General features: G+C 35.2%; 1 protein-coding gene and 2 long non-coding RNA genes across 3 annotated transcripts; 1 reads left to right on the forward strand and 2 right to left on the reverse strand.

Annotated features, from left to right (window-relative positions):
• Positions 1-327: 327 nt before the first annotated feature.
• LOC146946409 (uncharacterized) lies at positions 328-1,150 on the reverse strand. The gene is made up of 2 exons (XR_015026734.1): positions 639-1,150; positions 328-445 (listed from the first exon to the last, which is right to left on the reverse strand). It is a non-coding gene; the product is annotated as an uncharacterized LOC146946409 (long non-coding RNA).
• Positions 1,151-6,602: 5,452 nt separating this feature from the next.
• LOC146946410 (uncharacterized) lies at positions 6,603-7,689 on the forward strand. The gene is made up of 2 exons (XR_015028245.1): positions 6,603-6,729; positions 7,227-7,689. It is a non-coding gene; the product is annotated as an uncharacterized LOC146946410 (long non-coding RNA).
• Positions 7,690-11,285: 3,596 nt separating this feature from the next.
• On the reverse strand, positions 11,286-14,848 carry LOC146946411 (uncharacterized). The gene is made up of 5 exons (XM_085748213.1): positions 14,620-14,848; positions 13,704-14,034; positions 12,886-12,941; positions 12,320-12,804; positions 11,286-12,243 (listed from the first exon to the last, which is right to left on the reverse strand). Exons 1-5 carry the CDS (start codon positions 14,846-14,848, stop codon positions 11,629-11,631), a joined length of 1,716 nt encoding a protein of 571 aa, XP_085604339.1. The 3' UTR covers positions 11,286-11,628.
• Positions 14,849-15,787: the final 939 nt, after the last annotated feature.

Consider the following 15,787-nt stretch of genomic DNA (forward strand, 5'->3'; position numbering starts at 1 on the left):
ATATAGAAGATAGAGAGATAGATGTGTAACTTGGATCATATCCTTTAACCTTCTCTATATATTGTTTTTAGAGGCACTATTCTTTATTCATCTCAATTTTATCTATCTTTATCTTAATTACACATACACAATGTTTATCTCTATCATTATACTTGGAGTAATATGTTTATTATTATTTTTATACGAAAAAATGGTAGACACTTGTCTTCACCTTTATAAAAAAACAGTATTATTTATAAATATACCCCTTATTTATATTACCAATTTGTATTAATTAATAGTCAAAAAATAAAGAGTAAAAAAGAGAAGAAAACCTATAACACCAAATTGAAGAGGAATCATCCAATAGTTTCATGGAGAAAGTGACGATAAACAACCATTTTTAATAAGCTTCTTCCTCACCATCAATGATGCAACAAAATAAAAAATAGAAGCATCATTTATCCTAATTCACAAAAAAAATCAAAAATCCACATACACATTAAGGAATAAAAAAATATATAAAAGAAAGTTCGGAAAATAGACTAATAAACATTTGAAGCTTAACTATTTGATCAATCTAAGAGTAACTTGACTCCCTATCAATTATCATATCATAGAAACCAGTTAATAATCAAGAGATAAGAGAAAAATTGTACCTACACTAATGAATAAATCGTCATATAATTAATACCAAGAAATATTGAAAAATGGATTCAAATCCAAATCCAACACCAAAACTCACTGGTTTCTAGCTTTCATCTTTTGCAGCGAATCAAGACTACTACCACCACATAGTATTATTAAAATTGTGAATATTGTTATTTCCTTTCATATTTGAAGCTCTATGTCTCCTCATGTAGCCACCTAAAGCTTGTCCTATTGCAAACTCCAATCCACAAATAGAACACTCTTGTTTTAGACTTTGATAATCAAAAGATGAAGAGTAAAAGTGAGTGGAAAAACAACAATACAAAATTGAATATAAACTATCCAATTGTTACTTGAAAGTGATGATGAACAAAACCCAAAATATGATGCACAAAATCACATATTTATACACAATGTTTTCAATGTAGAAACTAAAAATATTGAGATCATATTAGTGGTTGTATATATAATGAGTGAGCGTATGGTCATAATTAAAAAATGAGTTACGGAATAAAATAAAAAAAAGCAGTTCAAAGGTTGTGATAGAAATGAATCCATCCATCCATAATCCATAATAAACATGTAAAGAATGTGTGAAGGAGGTATAACGTAAAATGAAACAAAAAGCATAACGTCAAATTAAAAGTTAATTGTGCCTTGTATTACTTGACCTTGTGTATTCTTTTTAATTGTTGATATCAACTGCTGTATTAATTCATTGTTGGTTTGTTCATGATATGCTATTCATTCATTCCAATCATAATGTATTAGTGGAAACGATATTATAACACTAAAACAGCTACTGGTCAAGTGGTTAAAGTGCTTGGATGGAGGCTATGGGGTGCGAGTTCAACTCCTTGCAGAGACTTTTTTCAGAAAGATTTTTTAAACCTCTCAAAAAAGGCAGGATTAGGATTAGGTTTAGGTTTAGGGTTAGATAATGAGCATGCATTGTGAACCTTAGTATTATATATTAAGATGTACTTGAACTAGTGTAAACAAATCCAGAAGAACATCCACTATATGTTATAAATTGCATATAGTCATGAATGATTAAAGTTCAAAGTCCACAAAATACATATACATAAATGTGGGGGAAGTGAAAGAATGAAAATTTTTAGCCTTTTGGGTCTTTATAGAACGGGTCTGTTAGCCAATATATTTTACTAGCTGTAATAAATGTGGTCAAAGTATAGTTGACCTAGATTTAAAGAAGATTCGAACAGAGTGTTGTATTGAAAGCAAATTTAGGTTCGAAGATGGTAGAAGACTTCGACAGAGCAGTTTTCGAAGGCGGTTATCAACAGTTATTCTTTAAGTCAGTTTGTATTTTAAGTTTGTTTTCAAATAAGCAAAACTGTCGACTTGTGGCAGTTGTAGTTTGAATTTCAAAGAAGTGTAGTTATTTCTAGACTTAGTATAAATAGTAGTTTTTCATAGGAAAAACGGGTCACAATTCCATCATACAAACTTACACTCAAAGTATCCGTATGGAAGCGAGAAACGTGTCACAAGTTGCAATGTATGAATCTGTGTACCAACTTTTGTTTAATCAATACAATTTACCTTTTTTTCTTTAAGTGTTCTTGCACTTTACTTTATTAAGTTCGATTGAGTTCAAGTGGATTGAATTCGATTGTTTTTATCATATTTCTTATATTTTCGACACCAGAGACACAGAATTTCTAACAACAAGAACAAACACAATATGTCCTAAGATTTACTGGTTGATCTTGCAAGTTACCATTTGTAAACCAGCGGTTGTTTACGAAAATCCAACGTAAACAAATTGGCATGCCCAGTGGGACTGTTTGTGCTTTTTGTTTATAGTTTTTGTTAGAGTTTCTTTTAATTCTGGTTTGTTTTGTTGTGTATGCAATTAAGAAACAAGAAATTGCTTTTTAATATGACACGCGCTAACAACCAAAAGAAAACAAATCCAACATCTTCAAATGAAGATGTGGATCAAGTGACGGTTGAAGATGATGTTCCATCCCCAGAGAATGTTAGAACATCACAGGCTGTTCCAACTAGTAATAAAGCCACTCAAATATCGTCTCAGGCCATGCCTTCGATGGCCACAGTAATTTCTCAAGCCATGCCTTCGATGGTTACCCAAACTTCCCATGATTATCCAAATAATACTTCTATTCAAGGAGTTTGGGATCATAGATCAATGCCATATGGTATGCCATCATCATTGATGCAAGGCTTACAAACTAGTGGTAATATGTTTTCAGAAAATTTAAATGTTTCATTACCACAACTTTTTGGTCCTGGGGTATCTACCACATATAGAAGTCCCCAACAAAATTTAACCAATGCTTCTATGGCTGCCATTAGGCAAACTATGGAAGAAACTAATCATGATATGGTTAATATGATGACCCAACAAATTGGTACTGTCATAAATCCTTTAATTCGAGACACCAGCACTAGTTATCAAAGGTTGTCTGATCAAATGGAAAGAATTGCTAATTTCTTTGGCGCTCCACCAATCCAAAATACCCAATTGCCTCAAAATCGAAATTTGAGGGCAATTGAAATAATTGCTGATGAACCAGTGGTTCGAAATCATGAAAATATTGTCCAACCACAAGTAGTACAACCACAAGTTCAGGCAGAACCTGAAAGACAACCCATTTTGGTTAATAGAAACCAAGATGCCGATCAAGTGGTTTTACAAGCCCGTCGAAACAATTTCGATGGTCAGAATAATATAGCGGGTATTGTCGAGGCTTTGTTAGCCCAAAATGGTTTTAATATGGGTTTACATAGACCAAATTTTGTGTCTCCTTTGTCTGAGTATGTTTTAGACGCTGAATTGCCTAGAAATTGGAAAATTCCAAAGTTTACCAAATTTGCTGGAGAAACTAATGAATCTACTGTCGAACACATTGCTAGGTTTCTTATGGAAGCAGGAAATATTGCAGAAAATGAAAATTTGAGAATGAAATATTTCCCAAGTTCTTTGACAAAAAATGCTTTTACTTGGTTTACAACTTTACCTCCTCATTCAATTTATAGTTGGAACCAATTAGAAAAAGCCTTTCATGAACAATTTTACATGGGTCAATCTAAGATTAGTTTGAAAGAATTGGCCAGTGTTCGACGTAAAAGTCATGAGTCAATCGATGATTATCTCAATAGGTTTCGTCTCCTTAAGGCTAGATGTTTTACTTCTGTTCCAGAATATGAATTGGTCGAAATGGCTGCTGGTGGCCTCGATTATTCTGTTCGAAAGAAATTAGATACCCAGTACTTAAGAGACATGGCCCAATTGGCAGACAGAGTTCGACAAGTTGAAAGACTTAAAGCTGAAAAAACTAGAACTCATAACAAATTTCCTAAAAAGGAAAAAATTGCCTATATAGAAACAGGAGATAGTGAACCCGAATTCGATTGGGGTTTAGATATCGTTGAAGACAATGATATAAACCTAGCAGAATTAAAAGATGGACCTCCATATGCTTGTAAAATGTTGAGGCCATCCAATGGAAAAAATCCTGAAGATCCCAAGAGTGACAAATATCCTTCTAAAACTTATACTTTTGATATTACTAAAAGTGAAGAAATTTTTGATCTTTTAGTTAATGATGGCATAATATTAGTGCCACCTAATATGAAGTTGCCTCCTTTGGAACAAAGGAAGAAAAGAGGATTTTGTAAATTCCATGGTTTTTTAGGTCATAACCTATCTCGATGTACTCGTTTCAGGGATTCTGTACAAAAAGCTCTTGATGAAGGGAGGCTGAAATTTGGAGAGAAATCAAAACAGCAAGTGGATGGAGATCCTATGAAAAAGGCAGAGTCCATGTTTGCTGATGTTTCTGCCAATGTGGCAGAATCCATGTTTGCTGGTATTTCTATCAATATGGTGGAAATTTCAGAGAATATTGATGCAGAAATGGTTACTGAGGACCATCAAATTGAAGAGCCAGTGGTTACTGAAGATCAATTGGCCAAGGAAATGGAGAAAGCATATCCAAAGGCTGAAGAAGATTTGGTTGATTTTTTAAACCGATGTAAAATATCTAACACCAATGCTATGCTTTGTCCTCGATGCAGTGCAGTGTTCGATAAAGAAGCTGCGAAATCAGTTGAAGGATATCAACCTCAAACAAAACGTAAAGGAGGGTGGTTCGAGAACCGTTCTAAATTTGGCTTTAACAAAAGAGGTGTTCCTTACAAGATGAAAACTTCAGAGAAGTATCAAGTGAAGAACCATAAGAAGACGTTCGTTCCTTCATCGAAGTCTCCTATTGATACTTGGGTTTTCTCTGGGGGCAAGAAAACTGGTCATTCTGCGCCTCCAGCACCACCAACAAAATGGGTAAAAAGAGCTGTCAAAGTTCCAGACCAACCAGAGAGTTCTAATCCTAACAAGTATGCTTACAAAAATAACTATAAAGGTAAGAATCCTATGACTAGAACTCAATGGCGCCGTTTTCAACGCCAGAAAAAGGAAGGAGTTTTGAAAGATGTCACTAATGATGACAAAAGTAAGGGAAAACAACCAATAGTTTTCGAAATGGTTAAAAAACCAGCTACTGAAAGAATTTTCCCTCCATTATCTTCTGCTTTAAACATCCCCAAAGGGGATGATGATATTCTAACTTCTACTTTTTCAGATTCTGAATCAAGTCTTGACATTATATGTGTGGTTTCTGTACTACCAATTGAATATGCATATGATGTATCTTCGAAGGCCAATCATGATGATGAATGTGATTTCACTGAGGAAATGGCTCGTCATAGGCCTCTGTGTTATTATGTTATGAACAATGGCTGCATCGAAGATCAACATGCAGTGTTCGAAAAACCTGATGATAGCATGAAGCTTCATTTAAAGCCTTTGTTTATTCAAGCTAAATTAAATGGTGTTGGAATTAACAAAGTGTTAGTAGATGGTGGTGCTACTGTTAATCTCCTACCACAATCTTTTCTAAGGAAACTTGGTATTTATGAATGTGATTTGAAACCACATAATGTAGTGCTCACTAATTATGAGGGATCTACTGGACAATCTCTTGGTGCTATCGAACTAGAATTGGTAGTAGGAAGCATAACCAGAGCAACTGTGTTTTTGGTAGTTCCTTCTAAAGCTAATTTCAATGCATTATTAGGGAGGGAATGGATCCATGCTGTAGGTGCAGTTCCTTCTACAATGCATCAAAGGATTGTGATTTGGAGGAAAGATGGTTTGGTAGAGAATATTGAGGCTGATCAGAGTTATTATTTCAAAGCTGAAGTTGATAATCAAGATATCAACAAAAAGAACTTTGACAAACAGCTTCAATATATTGCACCATTCATGGAAAATGATGCATCAAGTTCTATGACTAAAGAAGAAAAATTCTTTGTAAAACTTGCACCAGAATGGGGTTTTCGTTGGAAAACTGCATTCGACGATGACTTCGTAGTGGTGAACAATGAAGATTGCCATGAGAAGATACCTGTAAAGGAAACAGATTTGCTGAAGACAAGAAGTACTTCGTACAAGAGGGTTACTGATGACCAAGGATATTCAGCAAATGGAATCTCACCAACTGGGTGGGATATCAATAATTGATCAATGGTTGAGCCCAGCATATGGGAAAAGATTACGGCTTATGTAGCCGAGAAAAACTTCGATTTGGCTGAAACAGCCAAAGAAGAAGAGGTCTTCGATGCTTCAGTAGAAAATAATTCTGATGACCTCGTTGATGATCAAAAATTAGACTGTATTTACGATGATGAACCTTTGGGTTTTGAAGAAGATCCAATGGAATCTACAATAAAAATGAAGGCCCAAGATCCTCTTGAAGAAGTGGATATAGGAGATGGTTCTGTAAAAAGACCAACATACATAAGTTCAAAGATTCCTAAGAGCTTCAGAGATCGAATTGTGGCGCTTTTGAAAAATTACAAGGATTGCTTTGCTTGGGATTATCATGAAATGCTTGGTTTGAGTAGAAAGGTTGTAGAGTTGCAATTGCCAATCAGGACAGACAAGAAACCAGTGAAGCAAATTCCAAGAAGGTTTGCACCAGAGATTCTACCAAAAATAAAAGAAGAGATCGAAAGACTCCTCAAATGTGGCTTCATCAGACCTGCAAGGTATGTTGATTGGTTAGCTAATGTAGTTCCTGTTAAAAAGAAAAATGGAAGTATAAGAGTTTGTATTGATTTTAGAGATTTAAATCTCGCCACTCCTAAAGATGAATATCCTATGCCAGTAGCAGAAATGTTGGTAGATTCTGCAGCAGGTTTCGAATATTTGAGTATGCTTGATGGTTATTCAGGTTATAATCAAATATTTATTGCTGAAGAAGATGTTTCTAAAACAGCATTTCGATGCCCAGGGGCATTAGGATGTTATGAGTGGATAGTAATGCCATTTTGTCTTAAAAATGCTGGTGCTACATATCAAAGAGCAATGAATTCAATGTTTCATGATTTAATTGAAGATTTTATGCAAATTTACATTGATGATATTGTTGTGAAATCATCTTCTGAAAACAAACACTTAGAACATTTACGTTTATCATTCGAAAGGATGAGACAATATGGATTAAAAATGAATCCATTAAAATGTGCGTTTGGTGTTTGTGCAGGTGATTTTTTAGGATTTGTTGTCCATAAAAAGGGCATCGAAATCAATCAAAATAAGACTAAAGCTATAATGGAGGCTAAAGCACCCTCTACCAAAAAAGAGTTGCAGTCTTTATTAGGCAAAATAAATTTCCTCAGAAGATTTATATCTAATCTAAGTGGCAGAGCACAAGCATTCTCGTCATTACTTCGATTAAAGAAAGAGGAAATTTTTAGATGGGAGCCTGAACACCAAAAGGCATTTGAAGACATAAAGTCATATTTATCTAATCCTCCTATTCTTTCACCTTTGTTGAAAGACAAAAAGATGAAGTTATATATAGCATCATCTGAAAGAACTATAGGGAGTATGTTAGCACAAGAGGATGAAAATGGTGTAGAAAGAGCCATTTATTATCTTAGTAGAGTTTTAAGTGATGTTGAAACAAGATATCATCCTAGTGAAAAATTATGTCTTTGTTTGTATTTCTCATGTGTGAAACTTAAGCATTATATAAGACCTTTTGATGTTTATGTTTATTCCCATTTCGATATTATTAAGCACATGTTATCTAAACCTATTCTGCATAGTAGAGTTGGTAAATGGGCTTTGGCACTCACAGAATATTCTTTAACTTATCAATCTTTGAAAACTGTGAAAGGCCAAATAGTGGCTGATTTTATTGCTGATCATTCCATTGAAGAACCTGTGACTGGGGGCATCGAAACATTTCCATGGACATTGTATTTCGACGGGTCTAGTCATAAAAATGGTTCTGGAATAGGTATAGTTATTGTTTCACCAACAAATGAAGTAACCAAATATAAATTTCGAATTAGCCAATATTGTTCGAATAATGAGGCAGAATATGAAGCCTTAATAAATGGTTTAGAGATTTTGCTCGAACTGGGGGCAAAATGTTTAATTATTAGAGGTGATTCTGAATTAGTAATAAAGCAAATAACAAAAGAATATAAATGCCTCAAAGAAACTTTGATAATGTATTACACTATAGTTAATGCATTACTTAAACATTTTGTTCAAATTGAAGTTCAACATGTTCCTAGAGCAGAAAATCAAGAAGCTAATGATTTAGCTCAATTAGCTTCTGGATACAAACTTTCGAAGGAACAAGAGCAAGAGGTTATTGAAATTAAAACAAAGCGTAATTCGATAGACATTGTGCCTAACAAATTGTTAAGACCAAAACTTGGGGGCATGGAAGCATCTCAAGGATACCTTCAGAGTGCAAAATTTTCTGAAATTTTGGTCATTAACAATTTGGATGATAATGATTGGCGAAAACCCATAGTCAATTTTTTGGAAAATCCAGATGGCACAACTTGTAGAAAAGTCAAATATAGAGCCTTGAGTTATGTGATAATAGGCAATGAATTATTTAAAAAGACTCCAGAAGGAGTTTTACTTAAATGCCTTAGTGAAGCAGAAGCATATTTGGCTGTATCGAATACTCATAGTGGTGCTTGTGGTACACATCAAGCAGGCCATAAAATAAAATGGCTTTTGTTTCGACAAGGTGTTTATTGGCCAACCATGTTAAAAGATTGCATAAATTTTGCTAAAGGTTGTAAAGAATGTCAAGAACATGCTGGAATTCAAAAAGTACCAGCTAGTGAATTACATTCAATAGTGAAACCTTGGCCATTCAGAGGATGGGCTTTAGATGTAATTGGGGAAATCAAACCTAAGTCATCCAAAGGCTACAAATATATTTTGGTTGGAATAGATTATTTCACTAAATGGATAGAAGATGTTCCACTAAAAGATGTTACTCAAGATGAAGTTATAAACTTCATTCAAAAATTTATTATTTATAGATTTGGCATACCAGAAACTATTACTACAGATCAAGGATCTGTATTTACTGGTCGAAAGATGGTAAAATTTGCTGAAGAAATAGGATATAAAGTGTTGACTTCAACACCATATTATGCTCAGGCAAATGGTCAGGTAGAAGCAGCAAATAAGAATTTGATTACTATAATCAAAAGAAAAGCTAGCCAAAAGAAAAAACCCAAAGAATGGCATGAGTTTCTTTATGAAGCTTTATGGGCAGTTCGAACTTCTCCTAAAGAATCTATAAATACTACTCCTTTTCGATTAACATTTGGCCATGATGCTGTATTGCCAACAGAAATCTTACTTCAATCTACTCGAATTCAAAGACAAATCGAAATTCCAACAAATCAATATTTGGATATGATGTTGGATGAATTAGTAGATATTGATGAAGAAAGATTAATGGCTTTAGAAGTGCTTACAAAGCAAAAAGAAAGAATAGCAAAAGCCTATAACAAAAGAGTTAAATCGAAATTATTCCTGCAAGGGGACTTAGTTTGGAAAGTTATCTTGCCTATGGATAAAAAGGATCGATGTTTAGGAAAATGGTCTCCTAGTTGGGAAGGACCATGGAAAATTCTAAGAGTTTTTTCGAATAATGCGTATGAGATCGAAGAACTACAAGAAGATCAGAGAATTCTACGCATAAACGGTAAATATTTGAAAAAATATAAACCGATGTTACAAGAAATTAAAATTACACAAGAGTAATTTGATTCGAAATAAAAACTTGGCATTAATTTAAAAATGCCAACTGATGGGCAGGTTACATCGAAATGCTTAAAATGGAAAAACCATTACAAAAGAAAACATAAAATACTTAAAGACTAAAAAGCATTTAAAGATGGTTTTCACCATTCAGTTACAATCCCAAAACGATCGAGAAACCAGCGAATTTCCGTATCGAGACGACACCTGAAGCAAGCATTGACCAAGTAGTATTCATGATCTGGCCCAGGTAGAAGTGCATACCAGCCTCCAATTCTCCCATCTCCTGCACAGTTGTGGTAGTTGTTGCAAAAACGACGCCTAGTAAGCCAAATAGGCATGGGCCTATTCCACCAAGGACAGCGAAATCGATAAGTTGAAGTCCCTCCCAAAATGTCGCTTCGAAATTCTGCCAATCGATGTGTCCATGCAAGATCTTCGAAGTCTTCGAGGATGTTTTCTGGCATAGGCATGGAGAGTGCATTGACGAGAAGACGGTAGTACCTTGCACTCAGAGAGCCAGTGGCGTTGATAGCAGTAGTGAGGAGGCGTTTCATTTCTTCAATGTTTGGATTAGCATCCAACATGTGTTGAGTGCTTTGAAGAATACAGAACATGGCGTTGCCATGATTCCAGAGTCTAAGTTTAAAAGCAAACTTAGAATGAGCCACCATAGCATTGTTGTACCATTCATTGGGGTCGTAGAGGAAGTAGAGGACATCATTTCCAAAAGCCCTAGAAACTTCAGAATCCTCACTGACACGCCAATGCCTGCTACTGGTATGGCGAAAGGCGAAAAGATCTTTCCTGCTTTGAGCAGCAATCTTTGCAGCAATCTTGACTAAAAGATCATCACTCAGATTATCAATGGTGGTCATGATGATTTGGGAAAGAAAGCTTTGAGTAAGAAGGATTTTTCAGACGAAGACGAAACAAAGAAAAGAGTGATTTTTATAAAAGGAAAATCATATTTATAGGGGAGGGAAGTTGAAAGAAGTGGTTCAATCAGACGGTTCTTCTTGCTTTGAAGATGATGACACGTGGGAACAGTTATTCTGATGGCCAATGGTTACTTAACTTTGTAATCTGAGGGAAGTTTTAAAGGTTTACTTTTAAAAGGATTAATCTGTGTTAAAAGGTTATTTATTTGTTTTATTTCTTTTCAACTTCCTAGACAAGTTTAACTTGTTGGGTTAAACAAAAAAGTTACTTTTTTGTTTCCTCATCATTAAAATGTCTTGGAAATTGTTCCAATCTTATTTGGATTTAAATAAAATTTGAATTCGATATAAGAAAATAAGAAAGGAATTTCGATGATTGAAAAGAAATTGTCATTCGAAACAGAAAATGGTCCATAGAATTGTTATAAAGACATTACAGACCAAGATATTCGATAAGGCTGAAATAAAATAAAAGTCTTAGAGAATAAAATAGAAACAGAACTAAATCTCAAATGATGAGATGAGTTTCTCGATTTGGCTCTTGTATTCAGCCAGTTGAGTATCGAGAGCATGGTTGTCACTTGCAAGTTGAGCAATGGTAGACTCTAGTTCCTTGGAGAGCTTGAATTTGTTAACAGCTTCATTGGCTTCTTGATTTCTGGCTTCATCCTTAGCCAAAATTTCAGCTTTCTGAGCTTCCAGCTCTTTAATCTTGGCATCGATGTCAACCACTTGCTGCTTCGCATTGTTTCTTTCTTGCTGAAGAGTTTTAAATTTTTCTTGGAAGAATGACAGTTCGATCACAATTTGATCATGATACGCTTTCTTCTCTTCCATTTGAGCTTGATCAGTTTTCCTCTTCTGGAAGTTTTGATTAGCACTCTCCAACATTGGTTCAAGATAGTTAAACAGGTTTCAAAATTTCCAACCAGTTGGGAGAGCACCAAGCTTTTCAAATAAACTCCTGATTTCAGCAAGAGCTCCAGCATCCTTTTCAATCAACTCTAGCAAGTTGGCTTCGATGATCTTCTTTTGAAATTCTGCTAGCAGGTTGTTCTTTGAAGTCTCAGAGGGATTTCCCTTGGATGAATCAGAAGTTTGGCCAGTGCTAGTTGAGAAAAGAGTATTACTCTTAGCTATCAAGGCAAAAGCGTTGAAAGGATCATCTTTGGCCAATCGATCGATTTCTTCCAGATCGATCATAGGAGTATCTTGTTGAGCAATCATCTCTGCATCACCAGGAGCATCTTGTCGAGTAGTGATTTTTGTATCTCCAGTAGCAAAGTTTGATACATTATCTCCAAGGGTGGGTGCAGAATAAGATTGATCATTGTTGAGTGATTCATCATTTACCAAGTCATCAGTGGGTGTTTCTGTTTGTTGTTGTTGAGAAAGATTCACTTTAAGACCTTCTGGACTGCTAGCATCATCATGCTCATCTTCTTTGTCTTCAGCAATTGGTGAAGTGGTCTTCGAAGAAGGAAGGTCTTGCCCATGTTGTGATGGATTAGCTTGTTCTTGTTCGATACCCTAAAAAGAATAAGATAAATGCTTAAAACAAGGCACTTAGAAATATTTCGTATAAAATATGGTTTTGATAAAATACCTTCGAACCATTATCACCAACATGTGAATGAGCACTAGAGTGAGAATTCTTTCGAAGACGTTTGAATGGTTTAGATGGTGAGATGGTGGGAGAACCTTCAGAAGCTTCCACTTCGACTTCCTTTTCTTGGACAAGTGATATTTGTTCTTGTTTTCTTTTCCTTCTTCCTTCAGTATTGACTTTGGGAAGTGTTACTTTGGAAGCTTCGATCTGTTCTTTAGTTATCTCCACCTCGTCATCATCATCAGAGAGATCGACAGTTGCTTGTTCTTTCTTGTTCTTCGATCTAGAAGGTCTTTTCGATGAAGTTGTTTTCACTTTGGGTTCCTTTGATTTAGGAGGTTCCTTCGATGCAGCCTCAGATTTCTTCGATTCAACTTCTTTAGTTTGGGAAGTTTTCTTTTTCTTCTTGTCAGACTTGCTTTTTGAGGTGTTCTGGGTGCTGGCATCATCGAGCTTTGTTTCTCCTGGAGTTAAAGGCAAAGCTGAAATATGTGATTATACAGATAAGTACTATTTTTTCTAAAAATAGTATTAATATATCTTAGTAAAGGAAAAAATCATACCCATGATACTGGGAGTTTCGATTCGAACTTGGGATAATTCATAGCCAAGTTCACCACTATATTGATATAAATTGCATTTAGCATAGGTTACTAAATTATTCTGTGCGATTTTGAAATTATAAAGTAACCATTTTGGGTATGGTGGCCTAAAGGCCAAAGCAAGATTACAAGATGGAAATTTTGCTAGTCTCATTTTCTTTTCTAAAACATAAAGATATTTATTGGGTGTTCCAGGGGGAAAAATTGTTTCTGGAATTTTTTCTCGAATTTTGTCTCTCAAGGTCTGAGCAGCATAATATACTGTCCTCCTTGGATGTAAAGGGTTATATGCTGTTTGATAATATCTTTGAAATTGCTGAATTTCTTTAATGTGCGTACCTCTAGTCTTCTTGTCTTTGTTCTGCAAAGTGTGAAAAGTACTGGTCAGTTGAGGCAGCAATTCATCAGGATTCCCTCGATTGGATTGGCGTATGTAATAATTTCGCCACCATCGAAAGAATGTTTCAGAGCATGCAAATGATGTTGAGAAATATGTAGGCTCGAACACAGTTGTTCTCTTGGCTTGAATTATGGATTTCCACACAGGTTCTATCAGAGGAATTTTCCATTCACTTATACTTTTGAACAAAGAGCTAGGTTTCGATTGAACCATACCAAACTGTCTAGCTACATGGTTAGGTTGGTAACCATATACTCCATAAGGGCTACCAGGTGTAAGTCTGCTAGATAGATAGGTAGGGGTCAAATAAGCTTCCCATATAGCATTGATTTCTGTTTTGTTGGCTGTTTTCGAAGTAGTGGGAAAATCCTCTTTGAACCAGTTAGGTCCATATTTCCTAGTGGTAAATGGTGCCATTATAGGGGTGAAAATGGGACAATCAAGCAAGGTTTTGTAAGCATTCTCAAAAAGTTGTTGCGAAGATTTGTTCCCATCAGGGTGAAACATAGCTAAGCCTATACCTTCAGTGGTCCTTTCTGAGTATGCTGATGTGTAAGAGGAAGGTAGGATCGAAGCAAGTTTTGATCCAAAAATGGCTAAAAGCCATAGTTGGAACAACCATATGGGTCCTGATACAACTAAATTCCCACCAGTTCGGGGATAATCTCTAAGATTATTAGTTGTATGGTTAAGGGTTTCATACAAAGAACCTAGAATCAGTTTGCTTAAACAGATATCTGTTCCTTCATGTAACTGATTAGCTAGACACATGAATTTCTTAGGGACTTGTACTGACCTTGAGCAAAAAACATGCATAGATAACCAGTAGGTCAAGAAAGCTACATGTTCATCTGCAGATACTTCAGCACATTTGGTATCATGGTTGTTAGCTATAAACAAACCATAGGCAGGGCTATCGAAATTTACTGAGTATTGAGAGGTGGTAACATCTGGATTAAAGGTGTATCCAGTTGGTTTTAAGCTAGTAAGGCCGGCCACATCTAAAAGGGTAGGAGTGAGCATTCCACATTTCAAGTGAAGGCTGTTGTTCGATGGGTTCCAAAAATGTAAAGCAGCAAATATCAATTCATTATGGTATTTTGGACCATATCGAGATATTTGGATGAGATCAAAAATCCCTTTCTCCTTCCAGAATTGTCCCTTTTGTTTTTGAACTTTGTCTAACCAAGCAATGTATTCTGGAGAAGGTTTTGGTTCAGTCCTAATTTTGGATTTTACAAAACTTAGGTCAAAAGGACCTTTTGTGAAAATTAAAGGAGGTTGAGTTTCAATACATGGAAAAAGAGAGTTAATTTCTGGAGTTTCAGGTTCTAGAGAAATGGGGCCTAAGAATGCATGTGGAGTATCAGTACAAGGGATGATTACCTGGGTTTTCCAGATAGCTTTTTCAGCTTCATTGATCTCTGGTTCGTTCACAAAAGCAGGAGCAGCATTGACGATTTCTTCAGTGAAATCAATGGGTTCTTCGCGATTCACATGAGAAGTTCCTGCTGCGTTTGTCATTGTTTCAATGTTTTTGTGAGAAGTTGATGAATAGTGAAGATTTCGTGTTTAAAGATAGGAGTTGCAGAAAATTCGAAGTTTTTTCTTTGAGAGAATTTTGGCGGAGAAGAGGAACAGTGAAAGTGAAAATGAAATGGTGAAAAGTGAGAAGAGTAAAGGTGAGTTTGTTTCTATATGGACCTTTGATCATGACACATGTCAAGATCTTATTTTGACAGTTTTACCATTAAAAATGGCGTCTTTTCCAATATTAGAGAACGTGGCCCACTAACTAAGATTGTGGGGTCAGTATTTAAAGGAAATTTGAATTAGTTTTGAATTAAATACTGACATCATTCATTTCGATGGAGAATGTTAGTTATTTTTTCAAAAACGTCTTTTTCTTCTTCGGTGAAATCGAAAATGGCGTTTCTGGGGGGCAATTTGTTAGCCAATATATTTTACTAGCTGTAATAAATGTGGTCAAAGTATAGTTGACCTAGATTTAAAGAAGATTCGAACAGAGTGTTGTATTGAAAGCAAATTTAGGTTCGAAGATGGTAGAAGACTTCGACAGAGCAGTTTTCGAAGGCGGTTATCAACAGTTATTCTTTAAGTCAGTTTGTATTTTAAGTTTGTTTTCAAATAAGCAAAACTGTCGACTTGTGGCAGTTGTAGTTTGAATTTCAAAGAAGTGTAGTTATTTCTAGACTTAGTATAAATAGTAGTTTTTCATAGGAAAAACGGGTCACAATTCCATCATACAAACTTACACTCAAAGTATCCGTATGGAAGCGAGAAACGAGTCACAAGTTGCAATGTATGAATCTGTGTACCAACTTTTGTTTAATCAATACAATTTACCTTTTTTTCTTTAAGTGTTCTTGCACTTTACTTTATTAAGTTCGATTGAGTTCAAGTGGATTGAATTCGATTGTTTTTATCATATTTCTTATATTT

Source organism: Medicago sativa, chromosome 2 (assembly GCF_051527215.1).
Source record: "Medicago sativa cultivar Bolivia chromosome 2, Bolivia_mono, whole genome shotgun sequence".
Lineage (NCBI taxonomy): Eukaryota > Viridiplantae > Streptophyta > Magnoliopsida > Fabales > Fabaceae > Medicago > Medicago sativa.

Coding starts and splice junctions, on each gene's coding strand:
- LOC146946411 (XM_085748213.1), bottom strand. CDS start 14,848: ATGACAAACGCAGCAGGAACTTCTCATGTGAATCGCGAAGAACCCATT. Junction 14,035..14,619: donor AATTAACTCTCTTTTTCCAT/GTATTGAAACTC, acceptor AACTGATTCTAG/GTTCTTTGTATGAAACCCTT. Junction 12,805..12,885: donor CGAAACTCCCAGTATCATGG/GTATGATTTTTT, acceptor CACATATTTCAG/CTTTGCCTTTAACTCCAGGA.